Raw genomic sequence first — 27,557 nt, forward strand, 5'->3', positions numbered from 1 at the left:
AAAAATGTTTTAAAATATTTTGTAAATAGATAAATAATTAGAAGAAGAAAACGGTCATCAGTAAATTAGACTTTAAGCGTCAGGAGAAAAATCTGTTTTACAAAATCTTTAACAACTTTGAATCATACAAAATAACGATCAGTAGTCTAAATGAATGCATTTGCTTGTCGGACACATTATTTATATCTCTGTTCTTGTCAGTTAATCTACATAAAACATACGAACGAAGTCTCTCAGGAACTTGGAAATAAAGGAGTGATAATTCTTATAAAATAATGCTTTTTTACACGAATGTGTTTTACAAAGGAAGTATAAAGCTGGATGCCAGACAGTGCGTCAATGATTTGACACGATCTTAATTACCAGAAAAAGTTCATCTGACACTTAAATTCATCTTAGCCTAGCAGACTATGTATTCTGTTCTTAGCATTAACTTTTTCTTGGAATATTTATGATGTTTTGAGTTCACATGATGCATTTTAGAAATCACAATGGAAACACTTAAATAATTACCATTCTCTTAAACATCAATGTGTCTCAGACGTTTCGACGAGTGAAATTGAATATATCACATATATAAACCTTCTATTTTCATAACACTTAGTTTTATTTATTTATTTATTTATTTATTTATTTATTTATTTATTTATTCATTCATTCATTCATTCATTCATTTATTCATTTATTTATTTATTTATTCATTTATTTATTTAGCTAGAAATAATAAGCATTTAGTTAAAATTTATAGTAAAAAGAAATATTTTCATTCTTGTTTTATTTTTCCTTCGTTAATTCTATTCAATTTGTCAATATTGATTAAATGTTAAATAACTACATTTTGTACATGCTTTAAAGTAGACAGTGGGGATCTTAATCAAGACAGAAGCATTTTGTCTATAGCTATATAAAATTTCAAGTTCCATAATTTATACAAAAGTACTAAATTTATATAGTATAACGTAAAGTGCCTTAAAGTCGTCATTATCCCATTGTCGTCAGTTTTTTGTATTCTCGTTTTTTCTCGCTCGCGTTATCTGGAAGTACCAATGGCGGCTTATTTTGAAAGGTGAATATATTTTCTATTTAATTGATCTGTTCTACGTTGTATATGCAAATAACCACTCCTAAAATACGACGAGAAAAACCATATTTGTGTTTGATAGAGAAAGTAAGAGCTGTCGACGATCCAATGTCTTCAGCAGCCACAATGGGCGAATTAAAATTGTAAACAAGTGGCCATTTGTAAACAGTGGGAAGTAACTCTGTCCAATAGATCATATTTTTTGGTTTTGTATTTGTAGCTTCACTTCTAAGCAAAAACTACCTAGTCTATTAAAAGTAACCTTTAAATTTAATGACGACTTTAAGTACCAGTTGACGAGATTTGGGCATACCTTTTGAAAACTGTCCTCTTAACTTAAAGTTATTAATAATTGTTGATAAAGCATATAAAGGATGTTGAAATAACATGTGAATTAGGTTCTGTTTATGTAAAGCGTAAATATATATGTTTAAGATCATATGATATTTTGTATAATTTGTAACGTATAAAAATATAAATGTGAATTAATAAAAATCAAACTAAAACTTTAAATATATTATGCTAACCATTGCTAATCATGGAGCGATATGACTGAATTACAATTGTAATCACATGATTGTTAATAAGGCGCGAGCTAGTTTGAAGTCATAAGGCATAGCTCAATCGGTTAGAGCGCGAGACTTGTAATCTCGACATAGTGGGTTCGATTCCCGGACTTAAAATCGAGGTCCCGTTTATGAGTTTTTAACTTGGCACATTAAAGAACCAGGAGAAGCTTCTGGAATAGGGGCATCTTTCTGTATCTGACTCTTGCACTATGCTCCAAAATATAAAATGACTAATACTCTTCTGGAGGACTCGCCCATATGGGCAACCGGTGGCGAGTATAAATAAACTTAAATACACCCAGAAGTCAGTCAGCTGTCGTCATTTATTCAAGACAGATTGCATGGTACTGAATGGTGATTGGCCCCGACAAAATTAAACTTAACTAGTAAAAGCAGGACTTTTCCCAAATAATTTTGTGTAAATTTGTTAATGTCCTGGTTGCGCCACCACCAAAAAATTACACTGATTTTCTTTTCTCTTCAGGTATAATGAAGAAATTTGTCCTAACAAACATTCAAGTAGTTGGAATGCACCATTACGGTCGCCGGGAGTTATATCGACTGGGGTCATACATAGTTGATATCGAGGCTTACAACTCATATGATCCAACCGCCGTGGCAGTATATGATGGCCAACGTAAAGTCGGCAGTCGGAAGCGAGACGGCGGGAAGGCAATTCACGAGGTTATAACCGCCAATAAGTCTAAATCAAAATACTTCCTTAGACTTATTGAAGAACCTACATGACCTAAGGTGCTGTCAAGACGTGTTGTACCTCAACAAACATGTGCTATTGTTTTTAAAATACTTAAAACAGATATTGAGTGTATAACACAAATGGTAAATAAGCACAGCATAATATACGCAAAAGTAATGGAATTGCCTTCAAAACGTTCAACTTAAAATGTCAAGGTCATGGCTCTTCGTGTTCATGCTAGTTTTTCGTTACATGTAAATTTGTTCTTTAAAAGCATTTTATATTATTTGTGTTCACTATATTTTGCTGGCTGTATAACATTTAAATATATATATATAACAACATTTTAATAGTATTTGTTTTATATCAAACTACGTACATATCATTGTTAAGCTTTAAAATTTCTTTCATATTGTCAGAGTAATTTGCAATAAATGGCATTTTTTCTGGTTTTAGATTCAATAAATTTTTTAAGATTTAATCAGTTCTACAAGATTGTTTTTAAAACACCAGAAAATTTGACGACTTTAGGTTCCCATTGACGACATTTAGCTTCATGTGTTGACGACTTAAGGGTGCATTTGTCCTATGGTCGTCAGTGAGACACCTGTCTGGTTTCCCGTCTTGTATCATAAATGTTATTTATACAGCATGCGTTAATTTTATATTAAAATGGCCAGAAAAGATTCAAGTTTGATTTGATAACAACAGGGAACCAATGCATTAATATATTTCGTTGTGGCGGCGCGTAAAGTATTCAAAAGTGACGAGAATAGGGCACTTTACGTCATTTTTAAATTCATCGAAGAAAGCAACAGTTGTAAAATCTTTTTTATGAAATCTATTTCTTGACAACTACATTTCATTTTCTGAATAAAACGAAAAGGTATAAAATAAAAGGAAAATTATGTTGTAGTAGCTTTCTGAGGCTATGTAATTTTCTACTCGCAACGTTGGAAAATTGATATGTCGCTTGACCATCGTAGGCCTGAGTGGTTAATTTTCTCGCATCAAAACGACAAAACCGGTGTTAAATAGCCGATATACACCTCTCAGGCCGATGTTATTTTGATTCTAACACGATAAAATAAGGAAGATCACTAATGTTATTTTTTTCAAGCGGAAATAACTTCCGGTGCCGATTTTCGTATAACGCTGTTCGATTTTCGCACCCTACTGTTGCGAAGATATAGAAATTATTAAACAAAAGAAATAATAAGAAAAAACGTTATTTTATCAAGTTTTCAACAACAAAAAACTTACGTCGTATTGTGTTTACATCAGTGCCCCATTTATCATTCTTGTATGTATGAAATAACGTCAGCTTGTTTATGAATGAGTTGTTTACTTAAGATGACGTCATTACGCTGCTTACGGATTGGCGCCGTTTTGTCAAAATATTTATTAACTGATATGAATCAAATATGTGGCGTTAGTGTATGTGAGATATTATTTCGGTATTGTATGAAAAGAAAACATTATAAGAACTGAAAATATAAATAAAAATGCTTTTTATTGTTGCTTTAAAAGGCCTTGTAAACTATATAATCGAAGGTGAAAATATAACAGCCGCATATACAAGTAGTTCCTAACCAGTGTTTATTGGCAGTTTAACACCGTTTTTTTCCTTCTTTGTCCATAGTGACAAATCACGTGGAGTGTTAGAAACATCAAATCAACAGAACGTCGTTTGTCGTTATTTATAGATTTATTATGACGTCACGTTATTATTTCTGACGTTGTCGCTATGAACGTCGAATTTTAACCACGTCGCCATTGCAACGAGTCTTAGATACTCTTGATAGACGTGTTTTCCTCAGAACAATCTGAAATGCATGTCGATAGTTATTCCAAGAAACGAGGTAATCTAAAACTTATTTATAGCACTTTTACTTAAAACAATAAAGAGTGAATTTATTTTTGTTTTAATGTTTATTACGTAGATTTATGTTAATAAGTGAGCTCTTTGCTACTCCCTCTTGGATGCTATTTTTTTTCTTTTCTATAACCGTATTTAAGTTATTACAATTAGTCTAGTGAAGTTTTGATTACCTTTTCGAGTTAACTTAGTAATGATCATGATAATCCATGACGTAAATAGTTACAGAAACTAGATCTAAATTTAACATAATTATTTTACCATTTATGTATAATTTAACATGATAACCCTATAAATGAAAATGATTAACAGTGGATGATAAAAAAATAATAAAAATGATACCGCGGAAACTTAATATTACAATTTTTACCTTCAAGAAAAAACTTGTTCACCAATACACCAATTTGAAAACTTGAAGCTAAATGCATTTATAATAAAGCGGTTCGAATTCAACACACACAGTTTAGTTAATTTATTATTATTATTATTTTGCAGAATAGACCAATGACATCTGTTGAGACACAAGTCAGCGTGACGGACCCCGAGGGTATCGTGGGCGTCATTCGGTCCTTATACAGCCAGCTCCAGGAGCTGCAAGAATTCAACAAGTCGTTAATACAAGACCGACAAGATTTGGTACAGACGAGCGAAGATATTGGTACCAGGCTATCGGAACGGGTTACAGATTTGATGAACACGGCAGAGTCGATGGAGAGAGTGATAAGTGAAGATAGCGCTGCTATTACGTCTACGGATACCGAATTACAAGACCTTCTTAATGAGAAAGGTGATACCTTTACTTTATGGCATATCAACTGAAATCGACCTTGTTTTTATATGAATTGAAATCAATAATTGATCTTTTTATGGATGAGGTTACAATTTGTAGTTGTAACACATTTTTTTCTGAGTCATTTAATAGTCAGGGGTTTAAAAGCATAGTTTTTAAAATATTTTAGAGCTTTAAATTACATACGCATAAGAAGACTATGTTGTCAAAATTCTTACAGCATATCAACGATCTATAATCAAATGCAAAAATATCTTTAAAATCAAACTGCTATTGTTGTACATTGGTATTCATAATTAAAGTTGAGCGAACATGAGGTTTTCACTAGGAGTGTCACGTTTATCCGTTTAAACGGGTACCGATACGATCGGTTTTTTTTTAGCTGAAAACTGGTTAGGAAACTCAATAACCCCATTAACCCGTAACCTAGATTAGTATTAGACAAAGAGCCGCTTAAAAACATATATTTTAAAACATACCCTGAGTTTTTAATAACAAGATATTACATTTCAGTTGTTTTCTCCGATTGTACACTATCTGATCGTGTACGGTACTGTACTAACAGAAAATAGTTACTTTATAACCGAGCGTCTATTGTAATCATCGTTGAGTACAACAAAATACAAACAAAATGCCATATCTTATCTTAAAGAAAATCAGTTAATTAATGTTGAAAATCTAAGAACCTTATTACTACGGACGCGGTTATTAGGTCGCCGTTAAAGCAGCATGCCTCTAGTTCCATGCTTATTTTCATGAAGGTTTTTAAGAATGTATTTAAAGTAAAATATTATGCAGTGAACAAAGAAAATAATTTAGACATTGCAAACAGCACTTACGAGTACAATCCACCAAGGAGGTGAAAATAATAAAAGAAATTGCCCTTACTGCGTTAGTAACGCAGTAGAAATATGGTGATAAATACTGCAAAATCAGCCTCTTTAAATCGGACATAACATGTGAAGCATTACTTGAATCTCAAATCGTTTAACTTTTTCTAAAAACTTAATACATTTTCCCAAAGTTTAACTTTCTTGAAATTTTTGACTTATCCGGAGGCATGCAGCTTTAAACGTTGACAGTGACACGCCTAGTTTACCGACATCCCTAGTTTACCGACACCCCTTGTTTTCACAATCAGAAGTGATTATGTGTTTGTTTCCAGAGAGACTTGAAGCGAAGACTGGAGGTCAATTACATAAACTGACAGATAAAGACATCGCTAATGAAGAACGTATAACTGGTAAAATTTATTCTTTTGATTCTGATAGACAGCAAAGAAAAAAAAACAACAACAACCACCAGAATAACAATAAGTTATAAAAGTTGCTCGTATAATATTTTATATAGGTAAAGGGTCCGATTAGGCATTGCTTCAAAAATGTTAAAGCGGATAAAAACCGATCAAAGTGTGATCCTCGGAAGCATTAATCACAACAAAATTACATGAAAATTGCAGGCTCGCTCTGATTAAGTTAATAAGGGTCTGAGGGTTAATGAAAACTGCAACATCCCTTACGCCCCCCCCCCCAGCACCGGCTTAGGCGGTACTCAATTTTCAACACTTAAAAGTGTTGGAATCTATGATCCCGAAGGACCAGAAATATATAACAACACTCAAGTCTATTAATGGACCATTCATCATTCATAAGCTATGAACAGTTTACACAGAAAACGAATATTCTTTTTCCCGTCAAAGACATATCAAAATTTACGCACGGCCGCGTGGCGTCGGGAAAAACAACACGATTTTGCAATACATATACATAACTCAAATCATTTTCACATTTAAGGTAACATTTAAATGAAATGCTTTGAGTGTTTATTATTCTTTTTTTATTTATTTTTTTATTTATAATTATTTTGTCATTGAACATATCAGTGAATATTCATAGTTATTCTTGCCCTAAGTTTTCTTCTATTTTTATAGGATTTGTCGAAGAAGAGTTATCCCGAAAAATAGAAGAGTTATCTTTCCTACAAGACAGACTTGAAAATGCGCAAAAGGAGTACAAGTGTGAATGGGTAAAGAATTTTAACATCAGTTCAGAATTATCCAGCTATGGCTTCGTGATTTTCATTTGTGCCTAAATATTCTACATCTTTGCTCATACTTTCTTTTGAAGGGCGTAAAAAGACTTAGAGATGGAATATCATAACTTACATAACTATGGTGGCTGATTTGGTACACTTTGCGTGTGGTGTGTCGATAGCGACAACATAACCTATATCGTTCAAGCCTTTTCGTCTTGTGACTAGCGAAACGGCGCGTTGTCACACTGTCGTCTTGTCGTGCTGTCTCTAGCAAAGATCGCCAAGCGGCGCGTTGTCGCCCTATCGCTTTGCTTATAAGCCAATCCTTCGACGCACAAAAGCGTTCCAAATCAGCCACAATACATAACTGTGTTCGTTGATTATTTATATTAATGTCAGTGGACCTTAAACAAATATAATAGTCACAGTGACGTCAGCGTTCCGACAAAAAATGTATAGTGACCGTCTGAGCGGAAACTGTTACTTTTCTGTCATACCGCTTAAATTTACCGGCGTGTAACCGCAAGGAATATTTTCACGCAAACTGACTAACGACAGTTTGTTTTTATTATAAATGTTTTTGATTTTATTTTTTTTTTGTAATTTCAACAATATGATTTACACAATCGTTGAACTTTTACTATCATATTATAGTAAAGTGCGGTATGATACATGTATAAGGAATAGCACATAGTACTTCGAACCTCAGAGCATTAATCTTTCAATTCTTAAATTTCTAGGATGGATTGCAATCCGACATTTTGCAATATGAGGCAGAAAAATCCAAATATGAGGAAACAGTCAATCATCTGGAAGAACTACAACTGGCAAAGTTAGTAGGCGCACATTCAGGTACGGAAATTATTTAAAAACAACGGAAAAGATATTTGTTTTAATGTTCGGAGACTTATATTTTGAAAATGTGTCAGAGTTAAATCTTATACCCTCTGATGCACATTGCGTTGACAGCATTGCAGGCATTATAGATACATGTTCTCCAGTTACCGCCATGTCTGTAGGGAATATAGAAAAGCATGCTCGTTGATTGGTTCATGTTTTTCGGGGTTTACTTATTCATAATTGTAATGACAGTAAAGGGGATAACGATATTAAAGTAATATTAAGTTTTTTGTACATTGGTTACTTTTTTTCTGGGGTTTCATATTGTGACGACATGGAACGTGTTTTATTTTTTGCCTATAGATGCTTTTTGCTCATATACTGAGGTTTAATATTGTCGACAGGGAAGTTGTTGTTTCTTGCTGCCTATGATAGAAAAGAGATAACATTTAAAAGCACTTAGCAGTTTGATTAATACTCGCCGGCTACGTCCGCTCGCACAAATCAGATAATGTTTCGATGCTCTGTCGTTTATATAAATCCTAGGCTCTAGATATATATTCTTGCACGTTACGATCTTGTTTAACAAGTAAGATTTTGTTTGTTTGCTTGTTTTTGGTTTTTTCGTCATTTTATTGTAACATATTACGAATTTATAACATTGACCCCGTTAACTGCTGAAGTTTGTTAGCCATTAGTCTAGAGACTGGGTCAATCTGCCCGTATACTGGGGGGCAAAGGTCAATCACAATCTGTTCCAGCAGGTAAATCTATAATCTATAACACAAATATGAAACGAATTTTATTAACTGAAACAAAATGAATGAACCATCTTTAACACTGTAATAAAAATAATAATAATAAAAATAAAAAAAAATAAACTAAAAGTAATGGCGCTGGTTGAGTCTGGTATAAAAACCGTCCGGTTAGCTCAATAGTTAGAACGTTTGGTTGTTAATCTGGCGACCCGGTATCGATTACCGGACGGTGCAGGCCACTTTCGTTCTGATTGATCATAAAATCCGTGTTATGGTCATTCACACTGTACCTATACTCTGGCATGTACAAAATGTATGAGTTCCTTGCGAAAAAAGTGAATGTACTGGTAAACTGCTAGACAGTCTGCTCAGGAAAGATACGGTGGCTTCTGCTCAGAAAAGATACGGTGGCTAAACTATGCTCTGACTTTCCTGCCGTGATCCGAAGGGTTAACTACTACTTTCATTACTGCCAGTGAGTTTGGTATTCACATCACATCATCATTCGCGAATGGTTTAACTGTGGTGGGAGCAGTGGCCTAGTGGTACAGGTATCTGCCTCTCAACCCAGGGAGTATGGGTTTGAGCCCTAATCGAGTCGCAACTATGTTTCTTTGTAAGACACCAGTACTTGTTGGTTCCATAAAGCGGGTTCGAAAGTGATTAATATGAGTTGCAAAAACTTGTTTCTTAATCGAGCTAAAATAATATGTTTAAACCGATTGTAGTGGATCTGTAACAGAATGTCAATGTCAAACACATACTACAGGTGTTGTAGTGACATTAGTGCTTAGATTAATTATCAAAGAATCTTAATAGCCTTCAAACACAAAATAAATACTCACAAATACTAGTAGCAAACCAAATATTTCCGTTTTACAAATGACTAAACCTTATAATGAATCTATATTGAGTAAAGTCTTTATCTTGTTTCTTCTTCATTATCTACTTGAAGCGGCCCCAAAGGGTCTGCAAACCTATATATTCCTGCAGACAAGATGTTATAGTAGATTTAAATTAATTGACATATTTTGTCGCGATGAAATTCCAGATAACTTCAAACTCCTCACAGTGATAACCTCCCTTGGCAGATTTTACTGATCAAGGGGGCCACTGCCTAGGAGATTGTAGTGAATGACAATACAGAATACAAGAAAGCATTTCCAAAAATGCTTGGAATCGCCGTTCAGCCATGAATATAGAAATAATATTTCATTTTTAGCCAAATAACTTTTGCGTGTGGTCAACATATACAGCCAACCAAAATACTTGATTGCTCAGTTAATTTCTGAGATATTTTTTTTGTTCTGGGTCAGAATGAAAGAGATATCGCCCATTAGAAAAGATATCACAGTAACTAAATGCGTAGTACGATTATAGTTAGACTACATGCGATACTTTCTTGCGTAATTTACAATAGTTACTTGCTACACATTAAAAATGTCTATGAAAATTCTATATTCTTTACTCCGTCGACTGCTTTGTGATATTTTTTTTCTGAAACGGACTATAACTGACCTGCTATATTATAGGAATGGTGCATTAAAAACACTCATAGTATTAAACTCGTCCGGAAAAAAAGCATTTATGGAGTTTTTTTTCTAAAGAAAAAACAAAATATACTCTTATTAAGACTACATTATCTTATCACATGTATCAGAAATGGCATGTAGCAAAAATATTGCAATTTGCTGTGTCTATCCTGCACGAGACTAAAGACTGGTACTGAGTTGGTACATTGATAATGGTATTTTTCAGTTGTACGAATAAGTAACCCGACTAAACATGGCGGTTGGGCTTGTCCATTTATGCATCCCTCATTGAAGTTTTCTGACGTCCATTTTGTTATCATGTGATATTGAATTATTCGCTTTGATTGGCTAAAGGCAGGCGATGTACAGGTAGAAGTGTTCAAATCTTGCTTATCATATACATTGCCGTCCAGGAACGGCCATAATAAATAAAGCTCTGTCATAAACTCTTTTCTTATTTAGTTCAAACTTTCTTTATTTAACAATGCTTACAATTTGCATACTAGGTAATGAAACAACATTACCATAAGTTTAAGATTTCTACTGGAAGCTATCATCTTACACTGTCAGCGTCTGTCAGTTGAGGATATTTATTTATTTATTAATAATATGAGATAATTGCACATTTTAAATGTGACCTCAATGGGAAACTTATCAATCGCTGATTTGCTGATCTGTAAGACTCCTATCAGCTTGACCGGCAGGCGGCATAATGTCAATTTAGGTTTAAAGGCCTAGATCTCTGTCGTTGGACTAGATCTAGATAGTCTTGTATCACTTCACCAGGATATCTACAGCTATTTTCTGAATATAAAAAAATTAAAATTTAAAAAAAAGAAAGGAAAAAAAGAAAGAAAAATGAAGTCTCTACGTATGCATTGTAGGTGTTTTGCGTTAGATTAAGGTAAGAAGGGTAGATGTAGCTGAAAAAAAGGTATCTCTATTGAAAGGGAATTTTCTTGATAAGATCGTTAAATGACGTCACACGGATGAAGGTCTGCGTGACTGCATGGTCGCAACTTTTCGGCCTACTTCATACTTTTATAACGATCAAATTCAGCAGGTATGATAAGACTTGCAAATACATGTATGTAGTCTTACCAGTGTCATATTTGCGTACTGCTCAAGTTTAATCTTTTTTTTTCTTGCAGCCCATCACATTACCTTTTCTTTTTCAAGTAAAATAAGTCGAATATAGAAATAAAATGTGTATTGTCCATATTGTATGGAAGCATAAACCTGCCCTTTTAACCTGTGTCTTATGACTTTTGACTTGTGACTTAAGACTTTTGACTTGTGACTTAAGACTTTTGACTTGTGACTTTTGACTTGTCTGTTGAACATGATAATTTGGCGCGTTTTTGAATGAAATATGGCGGACAACGAGTTTTTACATAGAATATTTTTGTTCATTGAATTGTATCAGTTAATTTTAATAAAATCTACGTTTTAAGTACTTTTCTCGATTTGTTATAGATTGCGTTTTTTAATTTAAATGTTGTGACAGCGCGTCTGATCATCTTTCCTATAAAGTACCTATGAGAGTGTAACCTTTAGTTAACTATTGCTTAACAGATTCAGATTTATGTAAACTACTTAATTTCTTCACAATGTGCATTCCAAGCTTTAGATATTCATGTAATTAAGCTTTGGGTGTGTAATTTTTTCTTCAAACGTACACACTGCATACAACTTAATATTTGAAACAAAATTTATTTTACATGTAGTAACATAAGCTTATGCTATGCACCGTAATTCAATTTGTTATCGTTATTGTTTGTCATTGTTTGATCATCGTATTTAGTTTAATAATAATTGAACAACTTTTTGGATTTTATGTTGATAGTGAAATAGAGTAAATATCAGCAAAATCTTAGTAAAGAGGAGATAAAATGGTATATGTCCTTATTTTGGAAAGAAGGGAGGTGTAATTGTATGGGTCGTTGTAAGTCCAATAAAACGAGGGTAGTTCAAAAAGTGTATTAACTCGACTTTTTTCTGAAAAACTATTAGAGAATGAGATGTTATAAAAAGTTTTATTGCATTTGCTAGTCATTTATCTTCGTGCTTTACAACCATATAATGTTGCGAAAATCAATGCACGATGCATATCAGCAATTCATATCAGTAGTGGGTATGGTTTATATACTGGGCAAAAAATCGAATGGTTATTTGCAAGATTTAAGAAAGAAAAAATACGTATAGTCTTCAACAGAAAGATCATTCTTTAATGTTCAAAACAAATCTTTATTATATCTTTATTGGTTTTCCAGAAAATGGTCATGTGGCAATAGTTTTCGAACATCTCTTGCTTTGTTTATGTGTTCCTTCTATAGTTTAAAAAAAATGAAACAATTAGTTTCTGAAATAAAAGTGAAATCTTTGAGGTCTTTTTCTTTGAAACCAAAAACACCTTTGCATGTACCTCATTGAGGAAGTTGCATGCCAATGTGAGACATAATACTGCCAATGATGCCTTGCCAACGTGCCAACATGACACAAAAATGCACCACAATTTGACAACTCATGAATTGGCCTCTGAGACCTTTGCCATAGAAAGATGGACCTGGGCGTGCAGCACAATTTATATTGTAAATTTGGCTAAGCTATTTGAATATCCAATCATCATTTACTCCTTAAACAAAATGTTTTACAAAAATGTGACCTTTGACCTCTAAGTGTGACATTGACCTTGAAGCGAGGAAAATGTGTGATGTCAAAACATCTGGTAGAAGTGAACATTTTTGCCAGGTTATATGAAAATCCAATCATCAGTGATTGACTTATATTCGAGACAAGAAACGTTACACCACAATGTGACCTTTGACCTCTAAGTGTGACCTCTAAGTGTGACATTGACCCATTGACCTTGGATCTTCAAACTTTATATGTAAATGCACATTCATGAGTTATACATATCACATCCATTATTCTGTTAATGGTCAAAAGGTCACATTGTGGAAAAGATGACCAACAAGTGCAAAGACTTGAAATGGTCATATAATCTAAGTGCTTTGATCTTAAGCATTCAAACTTTCTAATATATATATACACACTTTGGTTCGGTACTGTGACACTCACCATTGACTTTGTTACTTTAAAATATGTGCGGCAGGCATTTCTTACGATGTCGCATCATCATCTGCTGTTTGAATATTGTTGATGTTATCTGTTTGAAAACAATTTAAAGAGCCTCGGATAATTTGTACTTTTGTTAATGAAACAGGAGCAGGCACGGGCGAACTTTGTTCTTGACATACATTTATAATTAAACTTGTCAGTTGACCTAAAGTCATCGTCATGTTGGAAGATAAAATACAAATGATACATGTTGTTTAGATTGGGACTTGTCTGTCAAATTTGGTCGGACACATGGATTGATGAATTTCCAATTACATGTATATATTTTTTAATATATTACATCAACAATATTACAACAGCATACGTGGGCACGCCATGGTAATAAAAATATCGAAACAAAGTGATCCCTCGGAATAAGCCATATCTGCAATTCTCGTATTTTTATATGCAAAACACAAAACACCAAGCTCATTATTGTCATGATTGAAATATTTATTGGGAATACATGTACAAGTGTATATATAAGTACGCCACTACTATGACATTTAGCCATTTTATTGAATTTGAGGTGCGGCCATTAACAAAAGTTGTATATATCAACATAAGAATGATATCATAATTGATCAAAAAAGAAAAGAAATCACTGTCGATTATCAATGAGGATAGTCTATTAATGTTCAACAGAAAAGGGCTGTCTCTGTTTATCTTCCTAGCCTTGTTGGAGTACCGGTTTCTCCACTGGATGGCAGACCGTTCGGTGCAGATATCTGCGGCACCACTGAGTGCGATATAGCGGTAGTTACCGGAAAAGTTTCATTAGTATTATCTATGTACATTAGATGGAGGGATTTTGAAATAATTTGGCACAAACGTTCACCATCGTAAGAAAATGTACCCGTTATGCAGACTTAATGATAAAGGTCAATGTCAAGTATGGGTCAACACCAAATGTTGACATTTCAGACGAAGGCTGATTTTGTCCAAATGAAATTTTGTTAAAACATCAAGGCTTTGGCTTAAATAAAAAAGAATATATAGCATATTAGTTATAATTTGTCCAAGTGACCTTGACCTTCAACTCAGGGTTGCGGCTGTATATAGCGACACCTCGTCTCGTGATGGTGGACATTTGTGCCAAGTTATTTCAAAACCCATTCATTCATATAGAAGTTGACGTTAACCTCTAAGTGTGACTTTGACCTTCAGTGCGGAAATGTGTCTTATACTGGGCAACATATAATGATGGTGAACATGTGTGCTAAATTATTTCAAAATCCTCCATCCATGTAGAAAGAACAAAGCGGTGACGAACTATTTCAACCCAGTTTGACAGTGTTGTGGAGACATAATTACATATATTTGTAGTAGCTATTTATATATTAACAGCTGTGTAGTCGTGTTGCATTGACGTTTTAGTCGCAGGTTGTCTGCTAACCACACCAATTTATTGAGCTCGAAAAACAATTGCAATGCCGTTTCAGCGTCATGTGCCATTTGTAAATCCGGTTTCATATGTTTAGCCAATTTTTTAAAGTCTTTATTTCTGTTCTTCGGAATTGAATACATCCTTTGACAACAAATTACGTCTTGTATATCAACATTAGTACAGAAATCTTGACTATCAAAAAGTTCGGGTTAATTGAACATTACGTCAGGTTTTCCATATTGAGCTCGTTATTCTTTTGGTGTCTAATAGCGTGAGTATTCCAGTGTTGAGCAATTCGATCAAGGTGTGTTTGAATTAGATCCATGAAGCAAAATTTCAGATTTACAGAGTGGACTGGGTCGAATTTATCATATCGTCAAGAATCACGCAAGTCTTTTAAAAAGCTGAGCCACCACTGTAAATCTTCTTGTCGTAAAGAGCCTAACCAACGTTCAACTCGCTGATTGGAAGTACTTTTACCAATTATAACACTTCTGTGTTTTATAAAAGCGTCAATTGCATAATACCGATAGAACTGTTGTAAAAGGTATACATCAGAGTTTCTGTTCTAGCATCACAACGTATGATACGAAGTGCCTTTTCAATTGACTTCAGGGAATTTAAAAAAATACTTTGGAATGAGGTATGGATTATTGTTTGTATCCGATACCTCTAGCCAGATTAGTTTTCTATTTAATCTATCAATAATACCATGGATACAAAAGCCAAAGGGTTTTAACCTGCAATAACCATCTAAATGCCAAATACAGTTGTGACCTTTCGCACAATAAACATGCCTTTTGAGACGATAGGTTCTTCTCAGATCAGATGAGTGCCCTCAGGGTCTAAAATCTAAAATCTTCATTACCTCCATAACTTCCTGATGAGTTGTCTTCACATTATGGTTAATTTGAAACCGTTGCCACAAAAACCTATAACCCATAGTTTGTCCACAAGTATTCAGCTCTTTGTGAATGGTATTAATAACTGTGGGGTTGTGATCCCCGACGTTTTATGTTAAACTTCTTAAGGAATCTATATAATTGCCGCATTGACAACAAAATTTTATGTCTATTAAATAAAAATCCTAGAATCTCGGTGTATTTGAAACCAAGTTTGAATTATTCAATAATAAGTTCGGACCTCTGTTTGGCAAATAGGTTGGTACACATCACCACATAAAAAGTGCAAAAATCATTAATATTATGAGCCCAATCTTCATTTTTATTTCTGTTCATCTATATCAGTATCTGTCAGTATCTGTAAAGTATATAAAAATAGTGTTAAGAGTCAGGATAATAAGTGAAAATATCTGGTACTATATGTTCTAGCATAGTATACAGAAAAATCTAACTGAATTGTTCATGTTTTTTATTTTTTTTTTCAATCTTTAACTCGCATGTCAAGGGTTTGCTTTGAATAATACATGACATAATTTATTTAAGTATGATAGTGCAGAAAGGTTGGAGCTTACAGACACTCTCTAGAATCTCTGATAGGAACGTCAGCAATGGTTGTTTAGATTTTTTGCCCAGTGAAGCACCAGCTAGCACAAACCTAGCAGGATTTAAACCTAGACTGCCAGCAAATCCTCCTATCATAAGTCAACTGTGTGAACCACTCAGTCAGCCTGCTACCCTGAGCGACACTATGCTCTAACTAGCAAATTGATTAATGTGAATATATATTTTAAAATTAAAAAATCCATCAACCCTCGAATGTATCAGATACTATCTTAATTTACAGGATATGAACAGCTTTTACAACCGTCATTAAAACAATAAATTTTAAGAGAATCTACACGTGAGAGAGGTTTGTATAACACTCACATTTTTTGAATAAGTCAGGACAACTGTCGACAATACGAGATGCTCAGCAGCCTTTAAATTGCAGCTAATCCAGATGATAAAATACTATTTTAGAAGAGACTGTGTTATAAAACGCCTCAATTAAATGGGAAAATTGTTCTAGAATACAAAACGTTTTTGTCTGCCATATTTCATTCGAAAACGCGCCGATTTATGTCAAACAGGTAAGTCACAAATCAGAAGTCAAAAGTCACAAGTCATAAGTCGCAAGTCATAAGACACAAGTTAAAAGGGCAGGTTTATGCTTCCATAATATTGTCCTGTGATGATAATTTGGTCTAAACGGTACATAGGAAAGTCCAATAAAGGATAAGCCTGCATATTATTTGAGATTGAAAGTGTGAACAACTTCTAAAAAAATGTGTACCATCTTATAGAACCTCACTTGGTAAATCAGCGTCACAGTAACTTTTAATGATTTGCACTTATATGTTTGAACACTTCGCTCTCTCATGTTAATATGATGGTGTTGTTTTTTCTCTCCCTTTTCCACTTTGTCTGTCTTTTGTATGATCATTTGAATATACATGTATTTGTTTCTTATAAATTTCTATTTTATTTCATTTTTGTTCCACTCTTTAGAAACTAACTACATTTCAAGTGATTTTTAAAAAAAAATTATTAAACATTTTATAAATCAAACAATTCTAAACACACTACGATTACAATATATTAATAATTTGAATCAATATATAACACTCTTCATTTCATTATATTTCTTACATTTCTGATAATGCATTTTCCTGATGTTTGACGTATTCCCCAAACTTAACACAACTGCATATCAACTGTGTACAAACAAATTCTATCTCATGCATTTGTAACTATTTGAAACAAAACTGGTCAAATAAGAAAAAGATACATAAAACACTCAAATGTAATGGTACCTAACTATGATACGAACATCTAAATGCACGAAACAACACTGACACGAACGCTCTGCCTACTGCGCTGTAAGGCACATGAAAATTTGATGTTATACTTTGTTTTTTATTTACTAAGCTTCAGTCTGCTTTACTTATTTTCTTTTTCGCATTGTTATTAATTTTTAAACATAGGCTCAAGTTATCGTCTCTGGACAGTACTTCGGCAAAAATGCCCCCAGGTTAATATTTGAAAACAACGTGTGAAATATATCTCCAATATTTAGCGTACACAAAACGTTTTTGAAACGTTCATGTTTTGCAAAATTAAAATAATTCTGTTATATACATAAAATGAGAAGTAGAAAAAACTTTAAACTCAAAATTTTCCAAGAAGTTATATATGATCTTTTTAAAATTTCATAGCGGACTTAAAAAGAGGTAAACTTATAACCCGCTTGGTTTGCGTTACTTATGTTGTATATAAACCAATTTAAGACATCTTTGTGAACATTAGCCTCCTTATAAATAACATAAGGCAAAGGCATTTTTAAAGTCTGCCCTTCCATAAAAGGGCGGACATCTCTTTGTCCCTTTCTCGTAAGAGAAGGGGAATCCTGTGATGCGTGTATGTGGTCGCACGGTCACTTTACTTCAAACATGTCCTCGATGCATGTATGTGGTAGCATGGTTGAAAATCTCTAATAAGAACGTTAACAAAGGCGTTTTGGTCCAGATTTTAAAGTCATAATTAGGGGAAATAAAATATTATTAGTTGATAAATAAAATCTTATTTCGAAGGAACTTTAAAACAGAATAAGATTTTTTTTAAACTTGCTACATGCAATCATGTAAAGTTCTATTGAACCCTTACGCCATTTGCAATGTTATCAGGAGAGGTTGTTCTAACCGACTCTTTTCTGAATGCAACAGTGACCTCCCTTTGGTACCCTTACACCATTTGCAATGTTTTCGTGGTAGGTCACTCTAATCAACTCTTTTTTTTAAGGCAACAGTTACCTTCCTTTGGACCCTTACGCCATTTTCAATGGTTTCAGGGGAGGTCACTCTAGCTAACTATTTTTAAGCGCAACAGTAATATCCCTTTAGAAGCTTAACGCCATTTGCAATATTATCAGGGCAGGTCACTTTAATCAACACTGTTTTTGAGCGCAACAGTTACCTCCCTTTGAATTCTGACGCCATTTGCAATGTTTTCAGGGGAGGTCAATCTAACTGACTCTTTTTTGAGCGCAACTATTACCTCCCTTGAGAACTCTTACGCCATTTGCAATGTTTCCAGGGGAGGTCATTCTAACTGACTCTTTTTTGAACGCAACAGTTACCTTTCTTTGAAACTTTACGCCATTTGCAATTTTATCAGGGGAAGATCACTCTTATAAACTCTTTTTTGGAGCGCAACAGTTACCTCCCTTTGAACTCTTACGCCATTTGTAATGTGTTCAGGGGTGGTCACTCTAATCAGCACTTTTGATCGCAACAGTTACCCTCTTTGAATTCTGACGCCATTTGCAATGTGTTCAGTGGAGGTCATTCTAACTGACTCTTTTTTAGAGCGCAACTGTCACCTCCTTTGAGAACTCTTACGCCATTTGCAATGTTTTCATGGAAGGTCACTCTTATCAACTCTTTTTTTGAACGCAACAGTTACCTCCCTTTGAACCCTTACGCCATTTGCAACTTTTACATTAGGAGGTCATTCTAACTGACTCTTTTTTAACAAACACAACAATTACCTTCCTTTGAACCCTTACGCCATTTGCAATGTTAAGAGGAGAGGTCACTCTTACTGACACAATTTGTAGTGCAACAGTCACCTCCCTGTGGAACTCTGCAATGTAATCAGGTGAATTCGTTCTAACCGACTTGATTTGTAGTGAAACAGTCACTTTCATGTGGAACCCTGACCCATTGGCAATAATAAGTGGTGGAAATATTCGCAAATATTTGATCACGCAAAAATTATTTCTTTTTATGCAAAATTTCTCCTTTCATTTGAAAACACGTTTTCATACAACATCATATATGAATAAGTTTGACTGTTCAGGTACTTAGATTAATCATTCCTCATTGCTTGTTTGTTTGTTTGTTTGAGTTTGGACTTCACAAATCAAAAATGTTTTAATAAATCATTATATGTGTTAATAACATAATAGGTTATTTATATAACAAAGGAATGCTTCAAAATATGACAAACAAATGTGCGATCATGTCCTTTTTTCAAACTAACAATGTATATTTCAAACATTGTGTAAATAAAACAGGTGTTAAACAACTTAATAGAACTTAATGTCATATTATTTACATGTAACTGCATAGTTAATTTATATCACAAAATCAGTATTAAATTCAAGAAAGCATATTTTCGCAAATATTTCTCCAAGCAAAAAGTCCACTTTTGGACATTCGCAAATTTTTTCTAACACATAAATATCCACTTATACAATATCATGGGAAGTCGCTGTAACTGACTTTCTTTTGAGCGCAACAGTAATTTCCCTTTTAAATCCTTACGCAACAGTCACCTTCCTTTTGACCCCTTACGCCATTTGCAGTGTTATCAGGAGAGGTCACTCTAACCAACTCGTTTTGTAACATAAAGATGCACGCGTCTAATTTTTGATTGATCTTAATGAGTCTGGAAACGAAATATCTACATTCATAAGTTCTTTTACTATCAATTTAAACATATACTATGCTCAAATTCTATAATTATTTTTTTTAAAATTGCTACAAAATCTCTTTGTATATATATATAATAAACACGTTTTGACTTGATACAGAGTAGATATGTCATGTTTATAGTTCTATACACTATAGGTGGTCACAATATTAATATATAGTGTCATCAAAAAAATGGCAGTTTTTTTTAAAGAAAGGACCAACTTTACTTGTCACGAAATAGGGAACGCAGCTTCTCATACATAGTTTCTTTATTCTTTTATTCAAATAAGACATATTCAATAAAAATTTCATTGGTGTCAATACATTTCTAGGATTAAAATATTTTACTCAAGGATGGCCTTAGTACAACTTTAATTTCAGATACTTAAGTTCTGTTTAACCATGCCTTCTCCTACACATTATAAGTTCTATATTTTCAAGTATCCTACAGATTATTTTACGTTGTTTTCACGATCGAGTTATACATTTTGTCACACATTAGTGAAAACCACCACTTTTAACGTCCACTTTTCCGTTTACTCGTGCGCATGAAAATAGCGAAAATCACACAAGAAAACGAATTCATCTGGTATAAATTAATATCAGTTATATACAAAGTTTATAATTTTCATGTATTTTATAAACATATTTATTAAGTATTAATTTAACCGCTAACGATTGTTTGTTTATAATAAATGTTTGCTAAAGAATTTTAGATAAGAAGGCTCTCTTTTGGTTCTTTTTTTTTTTTCGGATTTTAGCTTTCTTTCGTTATTTCCAAAGGTGTTGCAAATATGTTGATTTGGGTATTTCGTATCAACAAAACGTGGTCATTTATAAACTTTTAATTAAAATTTCGATTGGAATAAATTTCAATAACTTGAATGTTTTTTTTAGCTGAAACGACATTCACAATAATAGAAATTAAAAAATCACATGACGGTAAAAGTGAACTTAGACGAAAAAACTGAGTACGAAATAAATTATTTTGTTTGAAGTTCTTATTTACTTTTTCTTTACTTTTAAAGGATTAACTTCAGACTAAAGATTTTGTTTCTATTAAAAAAACTTTGTATTTGCCAACATATATATGCATATCCTTTTAATATTTCAAAATTTAAAACGTAAAATTCAATACTAGGCTCAACATCCTAATTCTTATGATTCTTTTTCCATGTTTCCTAAGATACGAAATGAAATTTAACCAGTTTTAGTTCGGCCGAGTATCTTTTTTAAAGATACTTCTTGTTTATCTTTAGGACCAGAGAGTTCCGGTGGTTACAACCTCATAAAGAGAATAGTTTCTCATCATTTAAATCAGGTGACCTACAGAGAGCTTCAGCGTCAGGTAAATAGTTTTAATATCTCAACCCTCTAAATACCGGTATATTAAATGGACTAATCCTTTTTTTTATAAATTTGGACACAACTATTTATCATTGTAGGGGGGAATTAAATCTATAGACTGACTAAATAGCGAACAGTGCAGACAATGATCAGGAAGCACGAATTAACCAATCAGTAATCAATGGTAGTCAGTCTGAGAATTTATAATGTGTAATATATTGTATTCAAAACTGTAGGCACTCTAAAGGTTACCACTCTGAATGTGTGCCCTATGCAATGCAATGTCCACGCATTATAAAATTGTAAAACTCATGATCTTCTTTTTTTAAACCTGGTATCTAAACTGGTTTTTAAAATTTGTAAAAAAAATATATTTCTGTTTGGGCATCGTCAAACGTATCTTTCATTTTTTTAAATGGTTAGTGTGCATGCACTTTTAAAGTTTAACTCAATTAAACTTTCTTAAATGAATTGGTATCATAGGATAACCAAGGGTCTTTCAAATAGAAACCTTAACCACAAAGTATTCTGTTGTATTTTTTGTCGTAACTAAGGTAACAGGATTGCGTTTGAAAGAGACCAACCTTGAGCATGAAATTGGTGACCTTATTAAAGAGAAGCAGCAACTATGGAAACGTTGCCTTGACCTTGAAAGCTGCCTAGAGGAAATTCAAGGTGAGCACTGTTTTACCTAACAACGTGTTAGCAGTAAAAATAAAATATTTATTTAAAATGACTTTTTCATACTTTAGATCAATATCTCAACATTAAAATAGAGGAAATTTTGAATTACCTATTTGAAAGAATTCCAAGAGATTTAAATATGTTTACAAAGTTGTTCATTATCAATGTTTCGCTAAAATATAATTGAAAATAAAATGTTTTAAAATGAATAGTTTTCACAGTAGAGAAATCTGCCATTTTTTAATCTTAATATGCATGTACCGAAAAATGCAATTTTATGTACCGTATTTTCAGACAGGTAAAAGTAATAAGCATTATTAAAAAGAATAATGAAAATTATTTATGATAACATAACTCAACAAGGAACGATTTTCATAGAACATCGCACCCATCCCCTCCAAACCCCCGACATTATCAAACCACACCGACAAGAAACAATGCAGAGTACCGAACCGAAATTAGGAGAGGGTACGTGAAAAGATGGTCCTTGCTTTGTAAACGCACATTTTATCTCTTCAAAGATTCTTACAATTATGAAATTGTAGCTTACCACATATATTTTTAGTTATAAAGATTGTTGACAGGTTATGAAGCCCTATATAAACTGCTATTTGTAAATATAACCTGAGCCGCTAGGCGAGGGTTATATTGCAAAGAGCCGTTTATATACGACCATATATCCTGTCAACGATCTTTATAACGAATTTATAATACAGCAACCATCATTTTTTAGAAAAAAAGGTAACATTTCTTCATGAATCGATAGCAGCCGTGTATATAAAACTATATAAACGTCACGATTATCCAATGAAAAGCGACGTTACAAACGTGCAGTATTATAATGTAATCTGTATTTGAGCCGTGTCACGACAAAACCTACATAATTCGCTATCAGTTTCTCTACTTGTAATAGGGTTGGTAAGCGAACAGCATGGATCCTGATCAGACTGCGCGGACTGGTCTGGATCCATGCTGGTCGCAAACCCACTATGTTGGTTTTGTCGTGACACGGCTCATATGTATTATACATGTACGTATTTTAGATACAGCAGACGACACAAACATGCTCCGACCAGCACCAGCGTTCTCGAATCTTCCAGACGTATCGGAAAATAAATTTCCAACTTCCGAAACAAGTGACATTGACCTTACTGAAGAAGTAACACATGGCCGGATGTTGCATAAGTAATATTTTTATTTTCTAACTTCATATAATCAACATTTGTTCTAAGTTGAAATACGAAAAGATGGCGCGAAAATCATCTGATAGTGGCTTACCTTTGTACTGCTAAAACAGAAGATGATTAAGCTTTGCCACCAAAATAAAAATGTCAACCGGACAGTTTGTCAAGGCTCAAAACTGTTGGTTATTCATTTCTTTTTTAATTTTGATATTGAAATTTCTTCATATTAAAATGGACTGTTCCAAATGCAAAGCAGGGCCAATCCATTACAGAAAGTCAGCGGGTTAAGGGTTAAACTGATATTAATTTTTGTTGAATCGTTTGATATAACTTTTCTCTTGATCTGACATGGTGTCGTTCACAAGAATAAAATGATAAATACGAAGAATTCTACCCAAAATTCACACCTGACTTTTGGTTTAGAGAACAATTTATTTGTAAACAACGCAGTTACTAATAATTAAAAGTAATTAAATATTAGTTGCTTTTTGATATAAGGTTGTATTAAATAAAAAATAACATTTTGTAATAGAATGGTTGAAGATCTATTTTGTTGTACGCAAAAACATATGATCTATGCGTAATTGTTAATACCTATTTATGAAATTAAAATAAACTATAAAACAAACTTACTCAAATATTCAAGATTGCCATTAGTTAAACATTTTATGTCTTTAATATTATTACTTTTTGTTTTCTTTGCTTTTGTCATGTGACCACAGACTTAATGTATTTGTAATCATTGTTTGTAATCGAGATATTTGTAAATGTATAAATTACCAAAATAAACTATTTCTTCTTTTTCTTCTACTACTACTACTTTTACGTCTTCTTCTTCTTCTTCTACCTCTTCTTCTTCTAAGTAAAGAGAGTTGTTCGATTTCAAATATATTCACAGATGCCATAAGAATACTCACCTTGTCGTAGACTTATCAGCAGAAGATCGCACAGAGATAGAAGCAACTGTTGATGCAGACGTTGGTCCAACAGGCACCGATCACGTGACACATTTCCAGGAAACAGAGGAACCAACCACATCTGCAGCAGACGACAATGAATCGGAACCGGAAGAAGAGAACAAAGATGATGACTCAGCAAATCAGCAAGAACAGGTCCAAGAAAACACAGTTGAGGCACCAAAGGTATATTGTTATTTTTTACATTTCAGGCGTCAAAATTAACGTTCCTCAGATTGTTCCTCAATTGAGATGAGATTGGGAAACTGAAATTATTATTCTACTTATCGGTACATCATATCTTCTGATTCTGAATGCAATACGTCATAATTTTTTCTGGTTTGCTATACGGAACTTCAAATGATATTGAATGGTTTCTCGAGTAGATCTAGCTAATGTTGAAGAGTGCTATTTATAGATTTATCTCCCCTGGATCTTGCCTTTGTTTACACCTGGTATTGCTCGAGAGTTAACGTCATAAATGTGCATTGACGTTGCATTTTATGCAAATGACCTTTATTTCTTTAACGTTAAACTGGATTTTCCACAACTGATCAAATATTTAATAAATGATAAATATCTAGAGTAAAAACAATTTTAAATCCTGTTTTAAATTAACTCCAAATATATTATTTTCAGACACAGAATATTGTTACCACAACAACCACTGTGACTCCATTAGCCGATTTAACTCATGCCATGGGTAAGTATTGAATTTTTTTTTCTGGATCTGGGAAGTCAACATGCCGGCCAAGTGCCTTTATTCTCTAGTTTAATAGCGAGCTCGACGAGCTGGCCCGAAGGGCCTGCTCGCAAAGCGAGCTTTACGGTAACGCGAGTATACCTGCTAAGTGATGGTTTTGAAAACTTTCGTCCAAAGTACCGAATTGGACACATCGCAACATTTCGTATTTAAAGAAAACGATAAAAACTGAGGAATTCTGACTGAAAACGGATGTGTAGACTGGTCACCCGCACACGTCTATGGGAACCATAATTGGACAGGGAACCAGAATAACGGAAGCTGTGTATAAAAAATGAAAATCGAAGACGCCATTTTGTTTGAAAAATCTGATAAATAAAAACAATTTTTTGTCAAATTTTGTTGTGAAAACTATCTAGAATGAAAGAAAATGGTCTAACTAAGAAAATGGATCCGAACACCAATATCTTTTATTCAGTCGTTAACGCTGTACAGACGTTTAAAGTATTGTTTACGTGACGTCACAATGTAGCGCCAAACAGCACGTGCAAAACAAACAAATCAAGTACACTATTTTAATGTCGCAAACGTGTTAAGGTTTACATTTATTTCACTTAAAATAATCTTTATTTCGCTTGAAAAATTATAGAGTGAAATAAAATAAACAAAGTTTTATCAACGTTTTCAAAACTCGTTATTCATTTCACGACAGGGGCGGAGCCGTATTTAACACAGTACGTGTGACGTCACACGCACTCCTTACTGCATTTGAAATAAAAATGAGCGATTATTTCATACTATTTCACGTAAAAAGTACATCGAGCTCGCTTTGAGGCTTTGCCTTTTTCATATTATTATGGTTTTTGTTATTGTTTTCATTTGGGTTTTACGACGCACCAACGCCTAAAGTTCATATGGCGACTTTCAATCTTTACTGATGGAGGGGGGGGGGGTATCAGGTGCACCTAACATGGACGATTTGCATGTATTTTGGATGGTTTTATGTTATACGCGGAAAGTCCGAGCGGGGCCGAAGGCCCCGCGAGGGCTGTAGCGCTCTTAGATAACATGTATGACGCGTATCAGTTCAAAGGAAATCAAATTCAAACTAAATGAAAATTTCAAAAAAATATATATCCTATACCTAATGAGCTGTGAAAAAAACCTTAGTTAACTGGGCGCCGCCATTTTGAAATCCTTTTGAGCGCTTTTAATGAGCGTCTACATAATTCAGACTATTGCAGACGCATGCTAAGTAACACTTCCGGTGAAAGAATGATGAACAAAATCAGAAAATAAACCTACATTTCATTGATAAGAATTATAGTAACGATTATAAATATAAAAAGTTATTCAAACATCCTTTTTGATAAATTAGCACATTAAAAATAACGTAAAAACAACAACTGTGATTAGAGATTAACAAAAATGGCGGACGGGATTTTCCAAACGCCGACGCATGCGCAGAGGTCCGGAGTTTTTCGGTTCCGATGATAGGTTGAACACCACCAATTTATTCGTTTTGTTTATTCAAAAAAGATCTGGTTTACATGTACACTAAATATGTTATGCTAAAATCATAATTCATAAGAGCTTTCCGCGCCATAGGTAGCACCTAATTTCATATTAATTATATAGACTATTGGGTATACTTACAGGGGAAAGAATGATCAGTTATGTCATGCTGCTATGAAAGTAGCACATTTAGTCGCACTATTACATTATAGACAACATACTGACCAGTCTTAGAAAATTGTTATTGGTAATAAAACCGGAGACGGCTTGTACCGGTTGGTCTTGTAGTGGGTCTCGAACCAGAAAGTACATGTATTATAATATGTATGTTCAACGTCATGACGTACATGTATAACACGTCATAACAAAAGACTCTTTGTCAGTGTATGTTTTATTTGTTCTTGTCACTCTTAACTCCTTGCTGTTACATATACTACACTTCAAACCCCAAGTTACGAATTTGTACGTATACAACATGGCACGATTCTTATGAAATGAAAACACTGTACTGCCACTTCAGTTCAAACCTTAACAAGGCCATAATCTTATCTTTAACTGATTATAATTATTTTCTTCCAGGTCATGCTGACGAAAACACGACATTCATTAACAAGCTCCGGAAGCGGGTAGGCCTTGGCGGAAGAAGCTCTTCATCACAGAGGCTGAAAAATGCAGCACCAAAAATTGAGGCTTCCGGTTCAATGAAACATTTCTCTCCAGCCAATTTCCTCAAGAGAAAGCGATAATCTGTTTATGTCATGTTACAATAAAATTAATCAAAATGTGAACTATTCTTGTTTGTTTCTTAAAATTAAAATGTATTTTGGACGATTGCTGTAAATATGATAAATGTAGTTCATTCTAAAGTTTCATATTCTAACAGTAATGTCTCGTATAAACTAACACAACCTTTGACCTCGTATTGTCTATATATGGATCGCTAGAAATAGATTAGATTAGATTTGAATGGCCTACTATTTGAACTGTTATAAACATATGGAACTGAAATGATATTCACAATTATGATGCGTGTTCACGTTTAAGCAGGTCATGGAACAAAACTGA

The 27,557-nt window shown here is 33.6% G+C and overlaps 1 protein-coding gene across 1 annotated transcript; it reads left to right on the forward strand.

Moving 5' to 3' along the window:
• Positions 1–4,061: 4,061 nt before the first annotated feature.
• Positions 4,062–27,280, forward strand: LOC132738772 (uncharacterized). Its single transcript, XM_060726366.1, has 11 exons — positions 4,062–4,209; positions 4,722–5,013; positions 6,182–6,259; positions 6,947–7,041; positions 7,791–7,902; positions 21,363–21,451; positions 22,005–22,125; positions 23,178–23,319; positions 24,217–24,460; positions 24,914–24,977; positions 27,072–27,280. Exons 1-11 carry the CDS (start codon positions 4,183–4,185, stop codon positions 27,236–27,238), a joined length of 1,431 nt encoding a protein of 476 aa, XP_060582349.1. The 5' UTR covers positions 4,062–4,182; the 3' UTR covers positions 27,239–27,280.
• The last annotated feature ends 277 nt before the right edge of the window (positions 27,281–27,557 follow it).

Source organism: Ruditapes philippinarum, unplaced genomic scaffold, assembly GCF_026571515.1.
Source record: "Ruditapes philippinarum isolate M1 unplaced genomic scaffold, ASM2657151v2 ctg1064_1_1_1_1, whole genome shotgun sequence".
Lineage (NCBI taxonomy): Eukaryota > Metazoa > Mollusca > Bivalvia > Venerida > Veneridae > Ruditapes > Ruditapes philippinarum.